Raw genomic sequence first — 27,208 nt, 5'->3', positions numbered from 1 at the left:
TGACCGCCGTGGCTCTAATAAGGCCAGGGCTGGGGCCGACCAACAGCCGTTTGCCTCTCGGTACCCCGCGCTGCCTGGCGCCCCCGCCCGCCCCCGAGCATGCAGTGCTTTCCCAGCCTGGTGCTGGCGCTCAGCTTGTTGCTGGGCGCCCTGGCGCTGCTGCAGCTCTCATTGTACCTCCGGGTACCATCCCCGTACGGGAAGCACGAGGAGCGGCTGTGCCGGCCGCGGGGTCGGCTGCCTGCGCGCTGCGCCTGGTTCCTGCAGGAGCTGCCCTCCTTCCTCGTGCCCGTGCTGCTGCTGGCCCTACGCAGCCCGCCCCGCCTCGAGCCGCTCGGCTGCCGCCTCCTCTGCTGCCTCTTCTGCTGGCACTACTTCTACAGGTACCGCTGCCGGGCAGGGCTCCCGCACCCTCGCGGCTCCCGCTGCCCGGAGCCGCCCCGCTACCGGCCCGCAGTACTCCGGCGGCGAGCGATGGCTGCGAAGAGCTGTGGCGGCCCCTTGGGAAACGGGAGAATTAATAAACCAAGGGAAGGTGCGGGAATGGGCGCAGCCGGGGCCGAGCCGAGCGGGCAGTGGGGCTGGGGCAGATCTTGGTTGCAGCATCGCTCCCTTCCGTGTCAGACGCGGTTATTCTCGTCATCGCCAACGGGAGGGCGTGGGAACAGCTAACTCGTTCCCCTGGCTTATGCTCGAAACGTAGGGACCTGGCGGGTCTACATCCCTTCCCCGTCCTGGCCACCGGGGGAAGGAGCAGGTGGTACTTGGGTGCTTGAAACAGGGGAGGGTATGTACGCTTCGGATTTATATCTTAAAGGGGGGAAGGGGGAAAAAGGCATGAGGTGTCGCTAAGATGGAGCAAAGTTTCGGATGAAACTAATCCAAACATTATGTCAAGTAACATGCCAAGTGCTTATTGCGGGCAGGAGACGCACAGCACATGCAGCGCCGGGAGCAGCGCCGGCCGCCAAAGCAAGCCGTGGGAACGCGTGAGGATGGCCCGAATGCAAACCCACTACAGCAGTGAGAGAGCAAGGACTGAATGAGCCGCATTGCTGTGCAGTTAGCACAAGGAAGTACAAAGTCACCGCAGGCTGGAGTTGGTTCTTTATGCTCAATTTGTCATCCCCACTTAACTATCGAACTACCGATTTATCTTAAATTTTTTTTTTAACTTTGTCATACCAGATGTCAATGAATGCTGTAACTTATGAATTAATTCTGGGTTTGCTAATAGGAAGCTCAAAGATAGAGTTTTGGCCCATTGTCGGTGATAACTTTGAAGTGACATAGTGCTCCAATTGTCACCTGGTTCTGCAGTCAGTGGGACTTGGTTGTGGAGTATCACTGGGATATATCTTCTGACATACCGAGTTGAATGCATTTTATTTTCTGCCCCAGTTCCATTTTTAATGGAGTTCTTTCATGAAGAGTTTAACTTTTGGTTTTCAATTAATGAAAAAAAAAAAAAGGAAGGCTTTTCACAAATGACAAGTGGATGTAACAACATTATGCCGTTAGAGCTATGAGACAAAACCTTTTCTGACTTGATTTGTCTTCTTTTACCCCAATTTCTATTTCTTATTTTGCTTCCTAGAAATGTAAAACGTTAGTGTGATAATTGATCAGAAATTCTTACTTGCAACTCAAACAAAATTGGTATGTTGAAAATCCAGCTGCAGTATCTCTACAAATAGTTTAGGAATAGAAACTATAGGTTGTTGTACATAAATTCAAAGCAGAGAATGGTTTAAAATGCTAAATCACTATGTTAGAGGTGTGTTCATTCTTTACTGCACCAAGTAAGGTGCAGAATATAATATATTTGACTGCCAGAAAGCTAGATGTATTAGTTATATGTAGTTATACTGAATTTAATTTAATTAATTCTGCTATTCTCAAGAATTTCTGATCTATGGGACAGGCTGGTTCTTTGAGGGATCCTTGGTAGCATGACTAATGATCACAGTGTTGTGGTCATAATTAGAGCTTTATTATTACATAAGAATATTAACAATCAGCATAGCTTATTGTTATCTACAATTTCTAGCAGCGTATCTTCTTGTTACACAAGTTTTAGCAATTAGTATACCTTAAACAACTTCTAGTAATTTGTGTAGCTTTCTTATTATCTAGAATTTGTATTTAGCTAGGTTTAGTCACTGGATCCTCTGCAGATTGGGTCATTCTCATAATCAGCACATGATACAATAATTGTAATCTAGACTTAGACTTTACCTAAAAGAATATGAGTTATTCATTCAGTTCTCAGAGAAAGAAGGCAGTGGTGGTGGAGGTACCCCTACCTACCAAAGGATCACAGCTGTGCCATCCAGCAGCAGTTTATAAGTCCATTTGCAGCTGATGGATTTTATAGGCTGTATCTCATGTGCTGTTACATTTCCCTGTTCTGTAATGGGTGCCACGACATCCTAGCGACAATGGTGGTGCGCAGAGGGGGTGACAGATGATCAGCATGCCTATGTATTATGGCTGTTTGCCTTACAAAATGGCATCAGTTATGCTAGCTGTATGGCCAGGAGCCAGGAGCAGCGTGTCTTGGTCACAGTGGGTTAGGACATTTCATCAACAATACGGCACTTGAAAAGGGGTTCAGTGCTTTGGTATAACAGCTAGACTTTATCTTGGTATTTTTTCAGTTTATTCTCTTTACTGGAATTAATCTAACAATAGTTTAAATACTTTCATGGTTAAACTTGACTACAAGTGTAAAGAGTAAATCTTACAATTGATCAATAATAAAACTACATTTAGTTCATGTAACTACATTTAGTTGATGTAGCCTACTCTAGTTTTTCTGACTTAAATATTTTGAAGTAAATAAAGCTGTTCCACTTTTAATTACAAATATATTATGTTAATCTGCTCCTAACGATCATCTGACATCTGTATTTTAGCATTCACAGAATCACACAGGATCACAGAATGGTAGGAGTTGGAAGGGACCTCTAAAGATCATCTAGTCCAACACCCCTGCTAGCACAGGATCACCTACAATAAATCACCCAAGAGCATGTTCAGGGGGGTTTTGAATGCCTCTGGAGATGTCTTTGTATGAAACAGAGACAAGTCTTCATAAATTTTCACATGATGTAGTGACTTCTTTCCCTGCACTGGGAAGCTTTTATCATTCTTAATTGTGTCTCATCTAGTGTAACAAGCCTGCATGCAGAAGGGTAATTTGATTAGAGGTATGCTCAAAAGGACTATATTGTCTCCTTAATGGAGAAGCATAGATTTATTTATTTTTTTAATGTCCTGCTGTGCTAGCTGTTCTGCCTTCCTATATATTTTAACCAGCTGTGCTGCAGTAGTAGCTTGTGTTTGAGTGGAGCATGTATTTCAGAGGAACTTCAAGTCTTGGTCTGAAGACCTCAGAGGAATCCATCATTTTTTATAGAGAATCCACTGTTTTCTTTGGTAGTGTAGTCTTTTGAACTTTTTTACTATCACTTAAATTATGTGTTTAAAATGTCTCCCTTGAATTTGACTTGCCTTGATATTTTTCCCCACAGTGGCGCTTGCTAGTTGTCACTCTGTGCTAATTTAAAGCACTCCTCAGTACCCTTTAGTATTTTCTCACCATGATATCCCTTACACAGTAATCAGATCATCTTTCCATTTGGTTGTTACAGAGCTGTCAGGTCCCCCATCTGCACCAGTGTAATCTGGACAATATAGGAGCACATGATCATATTTCTGATGCATTAACTACTGCACATGATATGGTGTTTATACTGAATTTATGTTTTTATGGTGGATTTATGCCAGCTGCAGGGGAACAGACATTACCTGATCTGACACAGGGTGGTGCAGATACATGATACTTCATCCAGCATGAGGTTGTTTAGGATAAAATTACCTTTTCATAAATTTAGGAACAGGCTTAAACCAGCAAAATTAATTTGTCCTGCTTTTGAACATGGTGTCAAGTAGCTGCAACATTTTTTATTTGATCCAAGGTATCCTAAACTAGATTTAGAATGTCACAGAACCACGGCTGAAGGCCCTCAATGCAACACATTTTTCTCCTTCAGCCCTCAGGTAATTTTTATAGCTTTTTTCCCTCTCCTTTCCTAGTATCCATTTTAGAATGAAGACATCGGTGTTTGATGTAGAACACAATACCAGAGTTGCAGTAGTATATCTAGAAATAACACTGCCTTCCTGTTCCCATAAGCTTCACCCATGCTTACATATTGGAAGAGTGCTTTCCATTTTGGAGTCACACTACAAAGCTTTCTGTTTCCCAGCTACTTTGAGCACCCTGGAGCTGTTGTAACCACAAAATGGTTAAAAATCTACCACTTCTTAGGAATGGTTTGTGTTTGTGTGTCTGTATTTATTTGACTTTGAAGTAACTTTTCTCTGTGGGCTTAGTGCTCTGTAATGCTGTCCTACCCACATTCATATTCACCCGCTGTCTGGATTTTTTGCCACATGCCAGCGGAATATGCTGGAGTGCTGTTCCAAGCACTGTCATCTCCTTCTGGAAACTGCCTAGGTTAATGGTAGTGGCTCCTCGTGGCCAAGGACTTTATAGGACCTCTCTGCTTGTCCAGCAGAGTCCTGTGAGCCAGGTCTGGTAGGTGGTATCCTGCCATCAACCCCACTACTGAAAGAGATGGTCATCTGGATACCAACAGCTGTCCAAAAAGCCAACCCTTTTCTAGTGAAGTAAAATACAAAGGTTTGCTGCCCGAGAGGATGCAGGAATGGGATGGATGAAGCCAGGAGACCTTCCCCACTTTCTGCCTTGGCCCAGAAGCAGCGGTGACAGCAGTACGCTCTCAGTCTTTCTCTGCCGCCGCTAGGCAGCAGCCTCTCTCTTTGTGGCAGGCACAAGATGGTGCATTCCCTGCGGTTGTAATGAAAGGCTGCGGGCAGGCTTCTGCCGCTGCTGTGGGGAGGAAAGGAAAGGAGGAATGCCGGATATCATCCCCTACCTCTCTTTGTCTGCTATCCTTAGCCAGCAGTTCGTGTCTCAATACACACTTTATTACCACAGCATGGTGTGAATTTAATCAAATTAGCTCTGTAGTGCTAAGGCAACCACCCTATAAAAATCTCAATTTGTGAGTAGTTTCTTCGCTTTCATAAGGAAGGGCCTGTGGTAGTTGGGCCAGAAAAACTGATGGGGTGAGAAGGCAAAGAAAAGGAGGAAGAAAGTGAGAAAAGCGCTGAATGCCAAGTCTACCATCTGTATAAGCAGTCTCTGTGAAAAGCTGGCCACGAGCTGAAGATGACAAATGGCATAATTACAGGACTATTTCTTGTGATAAATTACTTACAAAGTATTTTGCTTTGAAACATAATTTGTAATACAGCCTTTAAGAAATACAGTGAGAATGCCAGCTGAAGTTCTCAGGTGGCATTGAGAAGCTTGCTTGTGGCATTTCCACTTTGCAGTCCAGCTTGAAAAAACAAAGGCGGGAAACAGTATGTGGTGACAGGAGAAAGTCATTGCACTCATACCATACAAACCTTAATGCTGTAGTTCTTTTCAAGGTGAGAAAGACAGAGTGGTGAGAAAGCAGAAGAGATGCTACCATGCACAGTGGCAGGGGAAGAAGGAATGGTCTCACTGACAATCCTGAAGATACTGGTGTAACAGGGCTCTTCATTTGCCCTCCATTCTGTGGCCCATAATAGCTGAGGCACCAGCAATTTAAGGAGGCATTTCTTCTCTTGCAACTTTGTTTCCAGTCAAACCCATGATATTTAGTGTGTTCATATATTTTTTTTAAAAAATGCTGTTTTGATTTCTGAAGTGCACTCAGGTGAATTGACAGACATTAAGCAGGTTGCTCTTTCAGACACAGCTGGATCCCCAAACAACTTTGGTTGCAAGTGACCTTTCTGGTGTGCCTGTACTTGGTTTCCCACAAATTGACAGCTTTCTACAAAAGCTCAGGGAAGGCAGGCTTCCATGGCACAAAAGCTTTCATGGCCAATTTCCCTCTCTCTCAAACGAAGATGAGGAGAGAAAGAAAAAGACTCGCCTCCTCCCCAGGCTCTGAAGAATGTGGCTTGTGTAGTCCCTCTTTAGGCCTACCTGTACTGTCTGGTTGGTCAGGCAGGTGCAGCACTTGCTTGGATATGCTGGTCATTTTTTCATGTAGGTGTGCCTACCGGAGATCAGTAACAAAAGCAGCTCAAACCGACAGAGAAATAAGGATGAATGCAGGCCTCAAATGAGTAAGTCATTTACAAAATAATCTGCTCCTAATTTTTAAAGGTACTTTGTATTAGTTAAGAAGGAGTTTTAGTTATTTTTTAAAAAACATTAAATGGATAAACGGATAATAGTGTATAAAATCAGACCATATAATAACCACTAGATTCACTCTCTTTTTTTTCCCTCTACAGAAAGTTATTTTACACTTTTTTCTTAGAAAGTCAGCATCATTAAGTGTCAATAATTAAAGACTTTTTTATTATTAGCCTCATGAAATCCCTCTCATTACTCTCCCAATATACAACATGCAGGTATTTGACAAGTAACAAATTCTGTTCTCTGTTTTTCTTCACCTTGATGCTTTCCAATAAACTGTGACCAGATTCCTTTCACCCTTTACCAGCTACACAGTAATCCATTTCTGTCCTTTCTCCTGCTGTTTGGATTTAGCAGTAACTCTAGCTCTGGTAATGATATCCCTAATAGAGGCTGGCCATTCGCTCTGTCTCTCATGCATTCCTTGCTCCTCAGTCAATGAGTTTAACTTCTTGTGATTCATCCCAGAGAGTTTCAGTAATGCTCATATCTAGTTTCTTCTCTTCAGTGAAAGTACTAGATGTGTTGCTATTTTTACCCACGTTCCTCAACTTAATGTATGAATAGTCAACAAAAATATTTCTTTGTATGTTTTGCCATGGAAGTGTAAATTGTTCATGTGCCCAATACTGGTGTGGACTTTTCTTCTTTGCAGTCTCCTCTAGCATTCCTAAACAATACCTTCCTAACTATGCTGTCAAAATAGAATACTAGCTGATTGCCTGCTTAACTATTAGTGCAAATAATAGTGCTATACTATAAACCTGAACTGAAACCTGTACAACCCTTTCCCATTGGAAAGTGGACTAACATTACAGGAGCCTATAGTTTTTGCCCAGTCCAAAGTGTACCCTAATTTTCCTTTTTGTCTCTTGGACTGGAATAATTTCTGTAGGGATAAGACTGTTATGTTTCTTCACTTCTTTTCAAGACAACACGCCTGTTAACAGGACATTTCCACCTGATGCCGATTCATCTGTTCTATTTTGTCATTAATAGGCAGCTTTGCAATCTTCTATGTTTTTTATTTATACTCACAAGTTTTAATCCTGGATAGGCATTATTGTGTGTCATGCTCCTGCTCTCCATTCTTCATCATATCCACTACTCCTACTGTGCCACCTAAGGCTGTAACTCCCTAATCTATTCAAAAAGCTTTTGTATGCTTGTGCTCTGCACAGTCCTACAATTTATGATTCCAGATGATGTTTGCTGTCTTGCAGCCAGTCTACTAGCCTGAGCTCCATGCATGGGATGACTATTCTGCCTTTCAGAAGTAAAGCACAGTTACACGCAGAGCAGGTCACAGATTTTTTTCCCTTTAATTACATCTCTGCTACCTGAAGCAGAGCCATTGCTAAAGGAGTATTCCCGTTTGCTCTGAAACTTCTCTGTCATTCCTATTTGCCTGCCACTGGTAAATACATAAAGGCTTGGTGACTGCCTAGTCCCAGCTGCTCTGTGAAGAGCTGTTCAAATTGCAGTCACAGAGCAGAAGCCTGAAGTCTCAGCCACAAGGCTGTCACCAAGGCTTCTCTGACCTCGCCTCTGTGAGATTTGGGCCCAGTGAGGAAGTTACAACATTTGATATCGTGAGAGTTTAAAGCCTTTTAGAAGATATATTCTAAGCATCAAACTCCGCTGAGCTTTGATACAACTCACAAGGATGTAAAGATGCTGTTGATATTGGATAGAAAGGCTATATTAAGACAGAGGAGGAGTTTCAGTAGATGTTTTTATATAAAAATAATAATGCTTTTTCCAAACAAGGAAATCAGTTGTTTTAATCATGGGATGTCTAAGGTACTCCCTTATTGGAGCTGCTCTTTCAAGTAGGAAATAAAAAGCAAGGGAAAAGTGTTAAGGTTTATTCCATATGTGCAGTGGGAATTTTGGTATGGACCTTGCTTTTTCAAGGTCCACAATTCTAATTTTTTGATTTCTTATTGCAAGAGAGACATTGATTATGGGAGGAGGTAGCACTTTTTAACTGAGCCAAGAAATACAGTTTGAAAAAAAAAATTCACATGCCCCTTTGTATACTCAAAAGCTTATACAATTAGATAATATCTGAGTTTTGAGGAGCTCAGTTAAGAGTAAGAATTAGAAAAAGAATATGAAATAGCCTAGTCATGTAATAATTTGATTATAAATGTCCATCCCAGATAGTGCACCTGTTTCCTTTGTTTTAAGTTGATACCTCCTTCAAAATTTTGAAGGAGATATCTCTTGGTATCTCCTTCAAAATTAAAGTAATTTTGGTTGAGAAGAATTATGCTAAAGACATATGTTCAAACTAACAGCTAAGACAGAAGGTGGAGCAGGAGAGAGAGAAAGGAAAAGAAGGTGATGTGAAAGGGTAGCAGCCAAGTATCAAGAGACATGCATATACTGACTCAGAGTCAGCCCATGGTACAGGGCTGTTAAGTCCTCTGATCATTTTAATGTGAGCACAAACTCTGGACCTGACCAGAGTTTGAATTTTGTCCCTTTCTGTCTATATGTACTCCTATGGATGACATGAAGTCACACAGATTCAGAACAAATCTCAAGTACTCCCTTTCCAAATGTAAGACATCTCAACCAATGTTCATCAAAATGTGAGCCTGAGGATTTAGAAATTGTAATTTTTAGCTTTAATGTTTTTTGCCACTTTGGAAAAAAATGTGTGCAGTGTAAGGCATAAAATAGGAAAAGAAGGAATTACTAGAGTGGAAGAAGTGAGTTAAGAGTATTTTAAAGACTATAGCAATATGTCTTTCAACTCTAATTGTGGAGTCATTACAGCAAAGGTGATGAGACACTGGGACAGGTTTCCCAGGGAGAGCGTGGATGCCCCCTCCCTGGACATGTTCAAAGCCAGGTTGGATGAAGCCTCAAACAATCTAGTCCAGTGGAAGGTGTCCCTGCCTTTGGGAGAGGGGGTTGGAGCTAGATGATCTTCAAGGTCCCTCCTAACCCAAACCATTCTATAAATATATGAATCTGTTAATTCTAGAGTCTATTGTATGTTGGTTGGATAGATTCTGAGCAACATTAAGCTTTGGAGAAGGATAGATAGCTTATCAAATGTCTCATTCCTCTGGTCATTTATCAGCCCCATGTGGACCACAAGAGCACAGATTTGGATTTTCCAAGGAAGCATTTTCCTTGTAAATGCTTCCTTTTTTTCTGTTCACACTCTGAGTCTCTGTGAACTCTTTGAACTCTGCTCCAGTGAAGCAGCAAGCTTTTTGAAGTGCATAGTGCAGTGTCTGGTTAAGTTACTCTGGCATGTGTTTTATGTTTTTGGCAGACACCCACAGTTTAGCAATAGGAACAAAGTGATCTGTCTTCATAAATATCAAGTGGTTATTTCTGGACAAGAGAGAGATACCTTGCTGAAATATATGCTTTGGCTGGTTAATCCTTTGATACACTATTGCTTAGATAAAACAACAAACATTTTCATAATCTTTAAGTACCGCTGCCCTTTAGATAAGTATCAAGTAGTAGAGGCAATCATAAAGCACCATGAGATTTGTGCATTTGTCATCACAACAATCCATCTAGTTTTGTTGACCCTTGTTCTGTCCTCTAATCCTCATACATGTATGAATCTGGACCAAGTTTAGTCAGAGTTTCAAGTGAGATAGCTGGCCTGGCATTGAGTTCAACCTGCAGCCTGAGCAAAAGGTTTTGCTTGTGCTAGTTTTTTGCTCTGCTAATTCTAGATCTTGTCCCTCTGCCCTGTTTTCTTGTCAGGGCCTCTCTTTCAGCAAGATAGCTCCAAGTTCCAATTCTCACACAGTTCTGGGCCATATGTAGTCCTCAAATCTTCTTCTCATTACTGATGGATGTTTTTCTGTCCTACCCTTAACAACTGCCATTGGTGGAGATTCCGCCAACCCTTCATCTAGTATGTGCTAATGCTTCTGTGTCCTTCCCTAATGTCTAAGCTGCATTTCCTGTATAGCCGTTTCTGTCTGTTACTTCTTACTTCTTACTGTGCTCCTGGTAGACATAGAGAGTGTTTTGCTCCTTTCTTCTTTGCAGCATTTTTTTTTATACAGTTGTATATTGTTATAATGTCTTACAGTGGTTTTCTTTTAGTTCAGCCTTTCTACATGTCACATTTGCTAGACCACAGTTGGTTTTCTCTGGACTGTTTCCACTTTGTCCTTGTCTTTTATAAAATGCAGAGTTTATCTGGACATAATATCATTTAAGTTTCTATTAACATCATACAAAGGGGTAAATATTACTTCAGGTGTCTCTGACAGCACTTTTGCTCCACATTACTTTCACCATTTAGCTTTTCCACAAAAGCCTGACATCATTAATTAGCTCAGTTTGCTACCTACCAGCACTTCCTGTAGTATCCAGTCTGTCTAGCTTTTACATTTGATCAGCCTTACCCAAGTGTAGTATTTTGCCATTGTCTTTATTGAATCAAATCTGCTGTTTTAAACCTGTGAAATCAATATTTGAAAAATTGTTGTAAACTCTGTCCTTCACTCTTGGTGTGTTCAGCGTCTCCCAGAATTGTTCCAGACACAAAAACTATAAATATTATTCTTTTTTCCTTAGAGGCTTATCATTCATGAAAAAAAATACCCTGACTAGTACTCGAAAAGTCTTTTGCAGAACTTCTCTCCACATATCCTTCTAGTATGATAGCAGGCAATTGTTAACTATCCTGTGATATAATTTATCAATCAGTTTTGCAGCCACTTAAAATAACATACTCTAAACCAGGAAACCCCAAGTTACTTATAAGATTGACATGTGAGACAGTGTAAAAATTTTTACTAAGATCAAGACACAGGACACCTGCTGTTGCCATCCCTCTCCTATAATATATCCAATTTATGTCAATTCCTTCACTCAACAAACCTATTTTAAGAAAATAGGATTACCTAAGCTAAATATAGAGTACCTAAGCTAAATATAGAGTATGTTGTAAGTATCAGTGTTTGGCTTTTTAGATGAAAAGTCCGTCCTGTTGTACATTCTGAACTCCAGTACTTGTCTGTGTTGTGTCTGAGGACAAACTGTGGGTCTGCATGGGATGGTACTGATTTCAACAGGGATCCATACAGAGGACATACTTCCTTTGCTCTGTTAGCTTCACTTTACCTTATTTGGCTATGAAAGAGCTACCTTTTTAATAAACAAATCCCCAACTATCCAATCAATTTGCCCAGTCTGGCAGGTGATGGTGGGGGGAGATAATAACTGCTGGTTCTGGGCTCTTGCTTCAGTTACTTTTGGGCATTCAGTCAATTTCCCCCCCAATGTTTAGTTCATCTCTCATTCAGATATTTCCATATTGCCAACAAAAATGAAGAACTAAGTGACTGACTAGTAGCAAATATCAATAAAATAATATTTTGCAATCAAGTGCATTTACACCAAAATGGAAATATTTGAGAAACAAATACACCAATGTAAATGTATACTGACTGTGACTTGCTGATGGATTGTAACTTGCTGATGCAGGTTGTTAATGCACCAAACTCAAAAATTCCGCTCTTGGTTTCCCTTTAGAAAAATGCATAAATATTGAAATATTTGTTCCTATACCTAATCAAGTCAGTAGAAAAGATAATACTTTTCATGATTCAATGCCTTTTTTACCAGTGACAAGGAAGAATTCTCCTTTGTGAGTTCTAACTGGATGCTGGTATTGACTGGGAGAAATTAGATCTTTCCAGTGACAGTTTCAGAAATAATGGAAGAACAAGAAAGGTTTGGAAGTAGTTTATCAACAAACTTCCAAACCACTTTTCAAACCTGTCCATTGTTTTAGTGAATTGAGAAGACCAAAAATTTTTGCCTTGGAGCTGAGCCTACACTGTTGTTCTTTACTAAACAAAACCAAATACTCACCCTTAGGTACCATACCTTCCCTTTTCTTTCCTTTTTTCAACCATTTGTATTTTATAAACTATAGCATGTCTAATAATACCTCTGTGTGATGTGAAGAGTCAGGATGTGAAACTGAGTCAGTTTCATCCCTAGAGTGTGTTTGTCCTACTTACTTTACTAACTGTGTGTCATGCCTAAAATTTGTAGCAATCAATGAGGCACTACTGGCTAGTGCTAGATGGTCAGGATAACTAACTGTAGGTGTTTATATTAGTGTTGCAACTGAGCGTTGCATAGCTCAGATTCTTTGAATTTATCTAAGGTCAAATGCATCATCTAATTTTTCATCAATGATTGACAGTAATATAGAAGCAGCATACTATTTTTAGCTGTTCACATCAGATACACATACTTTAGCAAATATTTGCTTATTTGCTCCTATAATCCTGCTTTATTCAAATGCAATTGAAAGCAATTGAGCTTTTCAGACTCGGGACCAAGGATTTAACCTGAAATCTGTACTTAACTGTGTGGCCAGAAGTTGAGTGCAGTTGATGGTTCCCCTTGAGAGTCTTTGAAGTCTGGCTTCTGCAAATCCTGTCATCCATGGTGTCAGCCTTCCTAGGGTAGTGAGTGTCACTCTGGAGCTTCACACATAAATGCTGGTGTTAAGTAACTGCTTATCTATTCTATTATTTTTAACTCATTCAGTTTGTGTGTGATGTTAGATGAGCTGTGAGACAAGAAACCCTGAAGTTACCATACTGGATTAGAGCAGAGGTCCTTCACAGTCAACACTGTCTTGGCAGAAATCAGTACTGAATCACAGAATCCTGGAACATCAGAGGTTGGAAGGAACCTCCAGAGATCATTGAGTCCAATCCCTCTGCCAAAGCAGGATCACCTAAGGTATGCATCCACTCAGGAATGCATCCAGGCAGGTTTTGAATGTATCCAGAGAAGGAGACCACAACCTCTCTGTTTCAGTGCTCCATCACCCTCATTGTTCTCCTCATGTTGAGGTGAAATCTTCTATGTTCAAGGTTGTACCCACTGTTCCTTGTCTTATTACTGTGCACCACCAAAAAGAAATTGGCCCCCTCCAGTTGACACCCACCCCTCAGATATTTATAGACATTGATCAGATCCCCTTTCAGTCTTCTCAAGACTAAACAGCCCCAGGTCTCTCAGTCTCTCATCATAGGGGAGATGGTCAAGTCCCCTAATCATGCTTGTGGGACTCTTTCCAGCAGGTCTCTGTCTCTCTTGAACTGGAGAGCCCAAAACTGGACACAGTATTCCATGTGTGGTCTCACCAGGGCAGAGTGGAGAGAAGAACCTCCTTAGACCTGCTGGACACACTTTTCTTGGTGCACCCCAGGATACCATTGGCTCTCTTGGCCACAAGGGCACATTGTTGTTCCATGGAGAACTTGCTGTCCACCAGCACTCCAAGGTCTTTCTCCATGGAGATGCTTTCCAACAGGGCAACCCCTAGCCTGTACTGGTGCCTGCTGTTATTCCTCCCCAGACACAAGGCACTGCACTTGTCCTTATTGAACTTCATGAGGTTTGCTTTCACCCAGCTCTCCAGCCTGTCCAGATCTTGTTGGATGGCAGCACAGCCTGATGGGGTGTTGGCCACCCCTCACCTAGTTTTGTATCATCAGTGAACTTTCTGAGGGTACTCTCAATCCCCTCAACCAGGTCATTAATAAAGATATTGAACAAAACTGGGCCCAGTACTGATCCCTGGGGAACACCCTCTGTGCCACTGATGAAGACCCTCTGAACTCTCTTGTCCAGTCAGTTTTCAATCCACCTCACAGACCAGCCATCTATGCCACATTTCCTGAGCCTTTCTATGAGGATGTTATGGGAGACAGTATCAAAAGCTTTACTGAAGTCAAGGTATATGACATCTACTGCTCTTCCCTCATCTACCCATTTGGTCATGGTTTCATAGGAGGCTATCAGATTAGTCAGGCAGGATCTGCCCTTGGTAAATCCATGTTGGCTACTCCTGATAACCTTCTTGTCTTCCATGTGGTTAGAGATGACGTCCAGGATTAGCTGCTCCATCATCTTCCCAGGGAGGGAGGTGAGGCTGACTGTAGTTGCCTGGGTCCTCCTTCTTGCCTTTTTTGAAGACTGGAGTGACATTTGCTTTCTTCCAGTCATCAGACCCCTCTCCTGTTTTCCATGACTTTTCAAAAATGATGGGGAGAGGCTCAGCAGCAGCATCAGCCAGCTTTCTCAGCACTCGTTGATGCACCCCATCAGAGCTTATGGATTTGTGTATCTTCAGTTGGTACAAGAGATCTCTAACCCGGTCCTGACTGACCAGTGGAGTGTGCTCTTCCCTCTAGTTCTGCTCCCTTGCTTCCAGAGACTGAGGTTCCTGAAGGCTGTCTTAGGAGTAAAGACTGAGGCAAAGAAGGCATTCAGTAACTCTGCCATCTCTGCATAATCAGTTACCATATCTCCCATATCATTCAGCTGTGGGCCCTCCTCTTCCTTGCTCTTCCTTTTGTCTTTGATGTATTTCAAAAAGCTCTTGTTCTCTTTCACCCCCTGGCAAGACTTAGTTCCAAGAGGGCCTTGGCCTTTCTTGTTGCATCTCTACATTCTCTGGCAATGTTTCTGAAATCCTCCAGACTTTTTTGCCCCACATATTATAAACATCCTTTTTCTTTTTGAGTTTTTCTAAGAGGTCCTTGGTCTTATGCTTCCCTTACTTGATTATTTTTTTTCAAGGGAATACATTTTTCTTGAGCTTGGAGGAGGTGATGTTTGAATATTAACCAGTTCTCTTGGGTCCCCCTTCCTTCTAGATCACTAGCCCACTGGATACTTCTAAGTAGAGTTTTGAAGAAGGCAAAGTTAGCCCTCTTAAAGTCCAGGATTTACTTGTCACCCTGCTTCTTTGTCTGTTGATATTAAACTAGAACATGTTGTGGTCACCACAGGAAAGATTACCCCCAACCTTAACATCTACAACCAGTCCTTTCTTTCATTCAAATGAAAGTGCAGTAAATGTCATCAGTTGCCCAGAACAGCTGCTACCTTCTAAATTTATTCCTTAAATGGAATACATTTTATCCCCTGAAATATGCAAATGAGTATGCATTCCAAACCTTTCAACTGTTTCTTCGCTTTATTAAAGGACTTGGAAGTGTCTGTAACCTGTACTTATCCCCCTTTGTCTCCTAGTCTTACCAAGTGTGGTTCAGTGTGGCAGTTTCTTCCACAGCTCTTCTTACTTTGATACTGAGTCTTTGTGTTACTGCTGTCTTTGCCTTAAATCAATGCTGCCCAGTTGCCCTTCTCCTCAAGAAGTCCTCAAATGCAAGCATGGTGCCATCTATCTCAGGGTTTCCTCAGTCCTCCTGTCCCTTGGTCAGATGTGTACTTGTGCCTCTTGCCCAGGAAAACTGAGTCTGGTCCTGCCAGAAGTTTTCATTCAACCCTGAACATGCTGCTAAAAAACCACAAATAGTATCTATAGACAAAGGCTTCAGGCTGGATGAATTCACAATTAAACTTCAAACATACCAAGAACTGTAGACTGAGCACATTTTTTTTAGCATAATGTATGGAAATGAACCTGACATGACAAGTTTACTATTGTTTTATATTGCTGAATTGTCAGCTTTTCAGTAATATCTGTATCTTTCTAGTTCCTTAAATTACGATTGTCAGTAGTTTGTCCAAAGATCTTTGGAGGAACAGGGAAGTAGGATGTTTTCCACGTGGTTTGGAAAGTCATAGCAAGATCTTTAAATCTGATTAAAATAGCATGGGATTTGTCTTGCTGCCATCACAGTTACTAGACAATGATTTAAGTTGAGTTTATAAACTGGGCCTTGGACCAGCAAGTGATTACAATTATCTGATGTTTTCACATGGTCCCAGTGATGCAGGACTTGTGCACAAAGTGCCCCCTGCCCCAGTGAGGAAGACGTGCCCTGCAGCTGGCAATCACCAAGTGGCACACATAGCCACTGCGCAAACCTCTGCACTGATGGACTCTGTAGGCACCTGCAGCTAGACATCAGCTCCAGAAAAAAAAGCCCAGATCCTCAGTTTACAGCTCTCCTTACATCAGGAGATGAGATGCAACTGCAATATTAGAGTCAAGACATCTGCTGTCTGTTCTGGACCTGCAATGGGTATTGCCAGAGGCTTCAAAGTACATCCAGCATTCGTGCCTGTCTTGCTTGTGTGTGTGTGTGTGACCCAAGTTGTAGCTCAGATTTTGTTCCTGAGCCTCTGTTGGAGCATATCTCACCTTCTTAGCAAAAGAAACATGGTCCACCCTGCTCAGCCCAAGTGGTTGATAATAACCTACTTGCTCTCTTTGTTTAAATATGCCCAGCTTCCACAAGAATAAGTGGAGAAGGGCAAAGCATCACAGGGTAGGATGTCTGAGGAAAGGATTGAGGGGTAAGGAGGCTCTACTCCAGTTTGTGACACCATCCATCTGCAGACATCATGATGAGCAAGAGTTAAAATCCTTTGTTTCACTTTTGAAAGTATTTTGGGGTATTTTGTTTTACCTTCCTTTTGAACTGATGGCAAGATTGCCTACCAATCAGAACTGACATTTTAACTGTTAGATTTATTTAAACCCAGTCTGCGGCAATGGAAAAGCGTCCACCTAGGCACAAGAAAATTAGGTGCCAGATTGTGCCCTGGTTTACTATACAGGAAGAACAATCTTGACAGTGTTCTCCTATAAGTATTCAATGGGAATCAATGTAACACAACTTAAAAATAGTAGAAGTTAAAAAAATTACCTCAGAGTACAATCCACAAATAACCTACAGGATTGGGCTCAAAAAGAGAATGTGTGTACAAACTTCAGCACAGACTCTTCAGCAGCAGGTATCTTTGGGACGTGTCATATGGCATCTGTAAGTCTCCAGAATAATTTGAAGCTTTGTGCAGGACATCACAGATACCACAGGTAGAAGTTCAGCATGTTTGTGAACATCTTGAACCTTCATTCAAGTGGTCAGGTGTGCCAAGGGTATCAGCAGCTCCCCAGCAATGTGATTCCAGTGATGACTTATGGCAAAGATTCCCATGCCATTAATTGGTTTGGACACCAATCTTTCCAACTTTTTCACAAGATAGATTGAAGGGAACTCCACTGTTTCATACTAGAGAAGTCCTTTCAGGTCTGGTTGGCCTGTAGTTAGTGTGATACAAATTACATAGCTTTACCTGTTACCTCTGGTACAGATTTTTGTGGGAACTCAGAAAACCGAATGCATTTCCCTTAGAAGGCAGCTTCAGTAAAAAGCCTAGAGGGAGGTCAAATAATGATGAAGGAAATTATGAAGTCCCAAACAGTGACAAGAGAAAGGACTGGGTGAGAGTCAAAGGGTCAAAACTAAACCAGAGTACCAAGGGTGAAATTGGGGTTGAGTGCCCACTGCACTACCCATCCCTTCCTGAAAGTATCCAAGGAGTAAGCATGCAGAAGCAAGTCAGGGAGAGGAAACCATGTTTGCACCCACCAGGATGGCTTCTCCCTCTGGGTGCCCTGGACAGCAACAAAGGCCAGGGCAGATGGGGAAGGAGCTAGAGAGTGTGTCTTCTGACTCAAAGAGGCCTTTGGTTGAGAAGGTACCAATAAAGCAGTAAGAAGTGCCAACACCAAGAATGATTCACAGGAGCAAGACAAGTGGCTGTGATACGTGCTCTTGATGTAGCAGGGTGTCTTTCTCCTGCAGGAAGGATACAGCTAGCCCACCTGTGTGACTCTGGAATTATTGTGGCCATACCCACTGTTTCCAATGCATATCCCTGGCCAGCTGTGGAGCATTCATAGTGTACGTGTGAGATGCAAGGGTCCTGAAGGCATCACCTGTTCCCTGATTTGGGCTGCCATTGGGTGACGAATGAAGGCACGAACCCCATTGCCATGTAGTAACAAGATTCCAGAAATGCAGAGAGCAGAGAATCTCAGAAGTCCTCCCAGAAGTCCTTTACTGCTGCATTGTAGAATCCCCAGCATTACAGAGCCTCAGAGTCCCACTTACAGAATAAGTCCCAGAAGCCCTTAACAGATGAAGCAGCTAACAGAAGTCCCAAGCATGTCCCTCACAGCATCCCTAAACCACAGCCCTTGCCAGAAGAAGTAGCCAACTAACAGAAGCAGAAGTCCCTAACCTAAGCCCTAACTGAAGATCTAAGTGAAGTAACTATTGCTCAGAGTGGCTGTTTATATATTCTTTGTTATCCCCTTAACCAGTAAAATCCAGTCACATATCTAAGCTAAAGTCTTTTCCCAACAAGAGGTGCCAGCATGTCAAAGAGGTGGCTTCTGCAGCATGTTCCAATCAAAGAGTGCCAACATGAGGACATTGTTCTTGGTACACATGGAATGTTACTGTTTTGCTCTATGCAGCGTACTAAGGAATGGGTCAACTAAGGAATCATGCACTCTGCACATGTCCAGTAGCTGCCCTCAGAACAGTGGCTGCAACAATCACCCTCATGGGGGCCTGGCTGTCTGCCTTCACTTGGACCAGCAGCATTCCACACCTTTTGTATGTCTGGGTGAGATAAGTGAGGAAGCTCAGACTGTGTGGAAACAGTTCTTAGGCACCATTGGTTCATTCTCATCAGGGATGCAGGGCAGGCCCTATCCCTGTCCTCCAAGAGGAGCCAAAAAATCTCTGCAGGGACTCAGAATGGCCCTAGCCAGAAGTCCATAACTCTCTTCTGAAAGGTGGCCAGCATCACAGGACATTCAGACAGTGGCCCAGCATGGCTAGACAAGCTGGATGATGGTCAGCACCCTCCTTCAAATGGAAAGGCCCCGCCTGCCTGTACAATATCTCTGATTGCTGGCCTCTAGTTCATACCAGTTAGACCTTGGAAAGGGTCTGGTGACAAAGGGCTAGATATGCAGATACAGAAGCAGGCTGGTGATGAGTGGAAACAAGCCAGGTGCCCCTCTGCTCATCTGCCAGCCCTGAGCTCTCGACTCAGTTGCTCAAGGTGTAAAATACATCATGAGCACTTGAAACACCTCAAGTTTCTCGACTGGAAAACAGGAACTGCTACTGCATCTGGGCCATGGAGAGGAGAAGTCACAGCAGCAATATGAACATCTCCAATTAACAAGATGTTGGAAGAGGACTGAGAGCCTACTCGTAGTGGATTATGGTAAAATTTGTGAGAAGATTTCTACTTTCTGTGGAAAGAAGAACAAACCTATAGTTGCCCTCAGGTTAAATAAAGATCTCTGGAGTTTTCAAGGAGCTGGACTTTAAGATTAAATGTGATAGGATGCTGAATGGTTTTTGCTTCAAAACCTGTTCTTAAAAATAAATGATGGAAAAGAAGATTAATAATTTATTATTCACTTATTTGAAAGAATCTGTTTGCAATAATTTAATCAGATGCAGTACCTTTGGCCAGTACAGATAAGAAAGGAATAAAGGATTAGTCACCAATACTGCTCTGAAAGAAAAAGGCCAAATTTGTCATTGGTCTAAATCCAAAAGGCCATTTTATCCTGTTATTCTAAAATGTCAGCCTTTGCTCCCCCTTTGATTTTCACACTGCAAAGTAATTCCAGCAGAGATGCACAATCTTCCATGGAATTAATGGAATTAAATGTCCCTGCTTTATCTCAGTTGCTTTTTTTTCAAAACCCATCAGCAATAATGTTTGCACCCTCAAGTAGCTATGTAGTTCAAGCTGGCAAGTGCTGTATTAAAAGAAAGACTTAGGGCATTCAGCTACAGCGAACCTAATCTGGCTTCTGGATTTGCAGGCCCAAGCAGATTTCCTTGGAGAAGTTGTTCCACAACAAATATTCTTGGATGAATTCCTGACCTGGATTTTCAAAACTGCTGTGGGGTTAGATTTCAACAATGCTAGGATTTCACTCCCTCAACAGAAAAAAGCAAGTTGATGCTTCCTGGCTCCCTTGCAATTATACTTTGACTTTGCATGCTGGTTCTTTCTGTCCTGCAGCCACTGCATCCATGGTAGACAGCTCTACAGCTGGGTTTTGGCCTCCTGTTACTGCAGGACAAGTTGCCTTTCAAGAGCTTATAACCCTTTTCCCACAACAGCAGCATCAGAAAGCACCACGGCAACAATCAGGTTTGCTGAGAGCTGAGAAATTCCAGCTCAGGCTAGAAACTTCTGTCTGCATCAGCTGTAAAAATTAAGATGCTCACAAACATAATTGGTTTTGACAAAAGATAAAACAGTGCAAGTCCTGCTCCAATCTGCTGTATAAGTTCCCCACTTAAACTCACTTTGTGGGGCTTAATAACATTCAGTCTTCCATACTATTTGCTTTTACAGAGTTCACATTTGCAAGTTTCCCACTTTTTCTCAGAGCTATTCAGGTCCAATTTGTCACTATTACTTCAACAGGCAGGTAAGACTGCTAAAGCTCGCTTTGCCTACTTGTAATTCCAACTTCCCATTCCCAAAAGGCAAACCCAATAATTCTTGGCAAAAATACTTTAAAGAGCATTCCTTTTCATACTGTAATAAATATGACTAGTGTGTTACCTATCTCTGTAAATTATTCCCTACACCTCTTTTAGGTTTCACTATATTGAGAAATGTTTAGAACGTCGCAACTGACTTAATTGCTGGAAATTTGGCCTACCTTGCTTTGGAAAGTGGTGATACCTTAACCTGTTGTTGCTTGTACTTTGCTTACTCACTTTCAGACACAGAGTATGATTTAATCTAGATTTATAATGTTAAGAAATTTTATGCCTCAGCTTGCTTAAGTTGGTATTGGCAACCTGGGATGTGGGTTACTTCTCAGCAGTGCTTATATACTGGTATGATAATTACCGTCCAAAGCCCAAGAGGGCAAAAGAAAGAAAGTAAGAGAGTAGATTTTGCCATTTACAGAACTTAATTGTCCAGGTAAGAAAATACCTGACATAAGTGAATATAGCTTCTCCATTTCACTCTCCCAGGGATGATATGGATTGTCCAAAGTGTCAAGAGGGATACACACACAGCTGAATCAAAGATATGTGAAAATTACGACTATACAAGCACAAATGACTTGCTCCCCCTTGTTAATGCTAGTGTTAGCAGAGCTTTTGTCTAAGGAAGCCCTCTAGGTACTGCTGCTGCATGCAATTCTTGTTGTTTATCATATTAAACCCAGGTTTTTAGCTCTTCTTATTTTAAGGAAACGTTTGAAAGCAAAAAGGTGAGGCAAATACTCGCACTGAAATATTATCATCACAGTGCCAAAGCGCAGCAGGACAGAGCTACTCTGTGCTGGAGATGAGTGGAAATTTCTGGGTGGGAGGCTGGGAAAGGGGTTTACATCTTCGGCTATAAACTGTGGGGATTGAGAGAGCCAGAGGGAGTCTCAACACTTCCTTCAACTCCATCTGCCAGCATGGGCTAAAACACTCAAGGTTCAGTCCTTGTAGGGGGATCAGAAATGTCTTTTCCATTACAAAGCTCTTCCACAGTGCTTGTGGCATAGCAATGCTCATTTGGGGAATTGATATCGCAAATGATGCTACTCTGCAACACTTGGGTTTGAAAAACAGCATGTCCATACGCCTCCACAGCATCCTTTGCTCAGCCCTCTGCAGCATTATAGCAAAAGGCAGCTAAAGTCTTGAAAGAAAAATGCTGTTTGTGGGCACAGTTTCCTCATTTTGCCCACAAGGGAGAAGGAAGACGAAGAGACGTTCCCAGCAGCAGTGACTCTGGTTGAGATTTCCATCTTTCCACCTCACGTTCAGTCCTGTAGGACCTGAAAAACTATCTGCAGTTCCCATTAGCTGCTGATCTTGTTACAGTTTTGTTTTCTTTGTGTTGTTTGTTTGTTTTTTAACATTTATTGACCTTTTTATATTTTTGTTTTATTAATTTTTTTTCCTACAGCAGAGAAATTGCAAATGCAATGTTATCATGAGTAATGTGCTGACTTTGTTTTCTTGTCTACCTTAGGACATTTATTTATCCCTTCTTCACTAGAGGCAGACCTTTCCCACTGCAATTGCTTTTTTTTGGCATGTTATTCTGTATATATAATGGCTTCCTCCAGGGGTACTACTTGATTTACTGTGCTGAATACCCAAGTGATTGGTGCACCGGCGTCAGATTTACATCAGGTAATTACAGCTGCAGGATTCCCAAGGTCTAATCTCCAAGCAATTTGTAAGCATTTTGAATCATGTCATAATCCTCACCAAACATGTGAGTCAAATCAGTTGTGATGGATGTCAGTATAAAACCTGCCTGCTGGCCCAGATAAAACAAATAAATGTGTAGTGACTTTTTCTTCTAGGCACCCACCTTTGAAGGCATATAATATAATGTGCTGATTTCCAATCACCAGCCTTGTTTTACTGACACCACTCCAGAGCCTCCCGCTGCTATGGGCTGCAGAGATGCAATCTCAAGCTTCAGCTGAACAGGGATGTGCCCTTGCACAGCCAGAAGTTTCCACCCAGCAGTAGCAATGTGCAAATGCAAACTGTGGCTTTCTCTTCCCCATCAAGGAGCTTTACACTTGATGCAGCTATTATGACCAAGAGAGAAAAGAAGGGCAAAACCCCAGCATAAATGAGGCTTTAGAGGCAAAGGGCCCTTTTTTCTCATGTAAGGCATGTAGGAGGATTAGAGATTATGCACTGTCTGGTTGTATGTTAATATGGTTCCTTTAGATTCTGTAATTTAATAGCCTAGCTGAATTTCCTGTACAATTCCTGAGAGAATAACTGAGCAGGAGCAGCTAGGTGGCATTACACTTTTGATGCTGCATAGAGGATGTTTTTTAAATGCACTCACAGAAATGAAGGTTAACATGGAAGTCTGAGGAAATGTTTTGGATATGACAAGTACAAAATAATGAAGGCACTTTCTGTACTCTATTACAGACTGTGGAGGTATGTTCAGTCTTTTCAGACAGCATCGCATCTTAAGAATTCTTGACGTTGTTTAGTAAGAGCACCCATATCCAACAAAGAAAACACCACATAACACAATTTGCAAAATAAATTAAATACATATTTAATGGGGAGGGGAGAAGGGGGAGGAAGGGGGAAGTAATCAGCATTAGCAGTACTTGAAGTATTAAATAAGCCCCAAGCAGTAGATTCTTGATTTACAGACTCTTACCAACCTTCTGTTCCTACTGGAAGCATTGAGGTTTCATCAGCACTTGGTCTTTTTTTCTGTACTTTGTAGCACACACCACCTCTATTTCTTTTGTTGCTTCCAAATCATTGTCAGAGGTGGTTTTCTTAGTGTCTAATGTGGCATGAAATGTAGGGCATGTCACCTGCAGAGTTTCTCAATCTAATGTCTCTAGTTTTTCATCTAAATGGAGTATGGTCAATGAATTACTCTGGCCAGAAGCCCTCATCATCCTTCAGTGAGTAACTGCTCTAGGTGCATGCTCATAGCTCTGTTTAAGAAGCCTCACTGGCAGCGGACTGAGCTGTGCTGAGATTTAGGTTCCCTTCCTGGCTCCAGTGTGAATGGGTTTGTGTTCTCTGTGATCCTCTTTCCCCAGCTGTAAAATGAGAGTAATGCTACTTGCCTACAACTCAGCAGTTTCGCTGCAGTAATTGCCACAAATGTGGGTGGCTGCCGTCAGCCATCAAGTGTCAGGTAGTTTGTCCCTCTGGTTGATGTTCCATAAATAGTGACCATGGCCATCTGGGAAGTTTGCATTTTTCTTGAACCAGCTGAAAGTGCTCTGATCTCACCAACAAAACAGTACTCAGGATGGTCATTATTCTGCCCAAAGTTGCCCTTCACACTGAAACTAATGCAGTTGCCAGAGGACTGTGATCCCACAACTGACACGGAGATATAGGATTATTTGTCACCAGTCACCTATGCTTCTCCAGTTCAGTAGCCTTCTCAGATAAAACTCACATATGTGCTTGAGTAGGGACAGCTACACAAAGCTGTCTTTCTAGTTATTTTTGTTTTGTTTGTTTGTTTCTTAGGCCTCCTCTTATTTCTGGTAGGAATGGGAATCAACATTCACAGTGATCTCCTGCTGCGCCAGCTGAGGAAACCTGGGGAAGTCACTTACAAGATTCCTCAAGGTATATTCTTATCTCTTACCTCCTTGAAAAAGAGGGCAGCAGGACAGATAATATTTTCTGACTGAATTCACAGCAAAGTGACAATAATGGTAGAGATTCCAGTACTACGCAGGTGGTTGGTCCCGATGCCTCTCTAAGCTGCAAGGACTAGCATGAGCTGGCTGCAGACAGTCCACAGTAAGTAACAGAAGTATCTGCAAACATGCACTATGAGGAGAGGTTTTAGGAAATGGACTGGGTAATTCAGAGAAGAGAATTGTAGCCATGTAGAAGGTAGCTGCAAAGAAAGAAATACTCTTCTCCTTGCCCAGAAAGAATTGTAAACTTTACACCTCCTTCAAGGTGGGGCTTGCTGAAGAAGAGTGGCCATGAGCCAGGGCACTGAACCAGGAAACATCTGGGTCTGTAGAGCAATATGGATGGGGATCCAGGATTTTCCTGGGTTTGGTGTTGACTCCTCCTGCTGGCTTACTATGGGTGGCAGTATCTCTCCCCTAGAGTTTCTCACTTCAAATATTTACCTGCCCCTTGTAGATGATGTGATTAGCTATGAGCCAAAACTGAGATACAGATTCTGGATCCCCTGAAGGCAGTGGAGTTGCAAAATATTTTTTAGGGCCAGAAGAGAATTGACTAATATTAATAATTTAAATTTGAATCTACTAATGGGCCTTTTCCAAATGAAAATAAATGATTGTGAAAGTGCTGGAAGCCTCTGGGTTAGAATTGAGTTATGTGAGACTCGTGTAAAAGATCTTCCTTGTAGTTTGTTGTGGCTCCACTGGCTTCAGCTCAGTGTGTTTAGGTTGCTGTTATGGACTCTGAATAAGAAAGGTAGCATACTCTGCTGCTGACTTTATAGAAAACTTTCCATGTGCTTGAGATGACTACAGAAATTACACATTTTTTTTCTGCTGACGCAGGGGGGCTGTTCACCTATGTTTCTGGAGCCAACTACTTTGGAGAAATTGTGGAATGGTTTGGGTTTGCCATAGCAACCTGGTCCCTACCAGCCTTCGCCTTTGCCTTTTTTACTCTTTGCTGCATTGGGCCACGTGCTTACCACCATCACAGGTATTAAACTGTTTCTTGCTGTATGCTGCTGCTTGCTCTTGGAGCATAGTTTGCAAAATGTCAGGGAGGGGCAAAGGAGCAAGGCCAGGATTCAAGCTAAAATGGAAATGTAATACTATGTACAACTAGTGTATCAGTTTATTTGTGATGGGGTGAAAGAACGGCAGTCAGCTGGAGCCCCTGTGGAGTCAAGTGGGCCTGACAGTCATTTAATCCAACAGGAGGTACATCACTGCTTCCACCACATTAAAGCCTCTTTTCAATGTGCTTTTTAAATGTGAACCTTTCCTGAGGGTTCCCTTACGACTTCAGCCATCCTTTGGAGTAGATATGGTCCCCTGCTCTGAATTCCTAAAGTTTCTACTTTGGGTCTGTTAGAACTTTAACAGTATTAGCAGATTTCACTTAATTCAACCCGGAGGTTACAAAGTGAGGCAGCTTGCAGGAAGGTTTAGGTTCCTCAGCAGAGCTGTATTGAAATGGTGGAGTTTTCTTGCATGTGTGCATGATCACTCTCTTCCTTATTTTTTTTTTTCAGGTACTATCTCAAGACATTTACAGACTATCCAAAATCAAGGAAAGCCTTGATTCCTTTTGTTTTTTAATGACTGAAATATGGACTCTGTGTTCTGTTTTAAGAGGCCTTTTTCCAATTCCTAATTATAATGTTAGGTGTGACTCTAATTAATTGTACACATGAGAACCTGGAGTTGTGACAGACAAGTAGGTAATTTGAAACTGAAGTTCTTGTTTTTAATGACAAAGATCATTGCAGATTGTTGTTGGCAAAAGGAACTCCCCAAGCAACATGTTTGCTTGTCAGTGGAATTCTGCCTATGGAAAATGGATATATAACTGCACTGACACACTGACATCAGAGAGAAAGTGTTGACCAAAAACTGATTCAGAAAAGTAGAAAGTAAACCCATGACTTCAGAGGAAAATTTCAGGAGCCACTCCAATTTATAGCACTTCTGCAGCTGCTTCTTCCCGCCTCCATGCTATAGCACATGTGCCCTCACTCTGCTGGCACTGCCTTAGGGATTGTCACACTTGAGACTGGAGTTAAGTGTCTCCTTTGCCAGGAAAATAACTCAGTGCATTATATTTTATCTAAAAGCCAGTTAGCTCCCAGAACCATAATGCAACAAGAGAATATTTATGCTGGCACAAGACCAGGAGCAGTGTGCCATGGCACAGAGATGTTGGGGAATGCTTGAAGAGGGAAGTATCTTAAACTGGCACTCACAAGCAAATCGTCTGTGTTCCTTCCTTCCTTCCTCTCTTCACTGTCAGATGATTAATCTTCAGCTGTCAGGGTTTTGGGTTTTTTTAAATGTACTTTGTTAAAGCAATTGCAGCTTCATTAGTTGTTGGTTTTGTTGTTTTGGGGGTTTTTTTGTCTTGCAAATCCAGAGTTATTTTCAGAATAAAAGCCTGTCTACTCAGAAACACTTGATTGTGATTTATAAAAAGATCTGAGGTTGTGATATATGATGAAAATTAGTTCTCCAGCACTGTCAGTACATTTTGCCTATGGAGGGTGTTTTCAGATACTCATATTAGGAGATGATACAGAGGTATTACTGAAATTTCAAGATGCCACAGAATATCTCTTCTTAATTTGAGAATATGGTTAGGCATTACCTCCAACAGGAAAAGACATCCTCAGAGATGCTGATAGTTTTAGCTACCCTTTAGAGAACAAAATCTGCTAAGAATTATGCTGAGTAGCTGGAAAGAAAAAAACTAGACCGCATATTTTAAGCCTACTACCTGCTGCTGGAGTAACCTGGTTGACTGTACACAATTCTCTCCAAAACACAATAAAATTCACATAAAACATGGAGCTGTCCTAGGCTATAACTTACTGTGATGTCGCTTAGCAAATCATATTCACTCT

At 42.0% G+C, this 27,208-nt stretch overlaps 1 protein-coding gene across 1 annotated transcript; it reads left to right on the top strand.

Annotated features, from left to right (window-relative positions):
* The first annotated feature begins 75 nt into the window (after positions 1 to 75).
* On the top strand, positions 76 to 25,966 carry SRD5A2 (steroid 5 alpha-reductase 2). Its single transcript, XM_054162499.1, has 5 exons — positions 76 to 383; positions 22,118 to 22,281; positions 24,130 to 24,231; positions 25,155 to 25,305; positions 25,844 to 25,966. The coding sequence occupies exons 1-5, from the start codon at positions 100 to 102 to the stop codon at positions 25,908 to 25,910; spliced, it is 768 nt and encodes a 255-aa protein (XP_054018474.1). The 5' UTR covers positions 76 to 99; the 3' UTR covers positions 25,911 to 25,966.
* Positions 25,967 to 27,208: the final 1,242 nt, after the last annotated feature.

This window comes from Dryobates pubescens, chromosome 6 (assembly GCF_014839835.1).
Source record: "Dryobates pubescens isolate bDryPub1 chromosome 6, bDryPub1.pri, whole genome shotgun sequence".
Lineage (NCBI taxonomy): Eukaryota > Metazoa > Chordata > Aves > Piciformes > Picidae > Dryobates > Dryobates pubescens.
The sequence above is the reverse complement of the archived record's forward strand: the minus strand, read 5'-3'. Positions and strand labels throughout refer to the sequence as shown.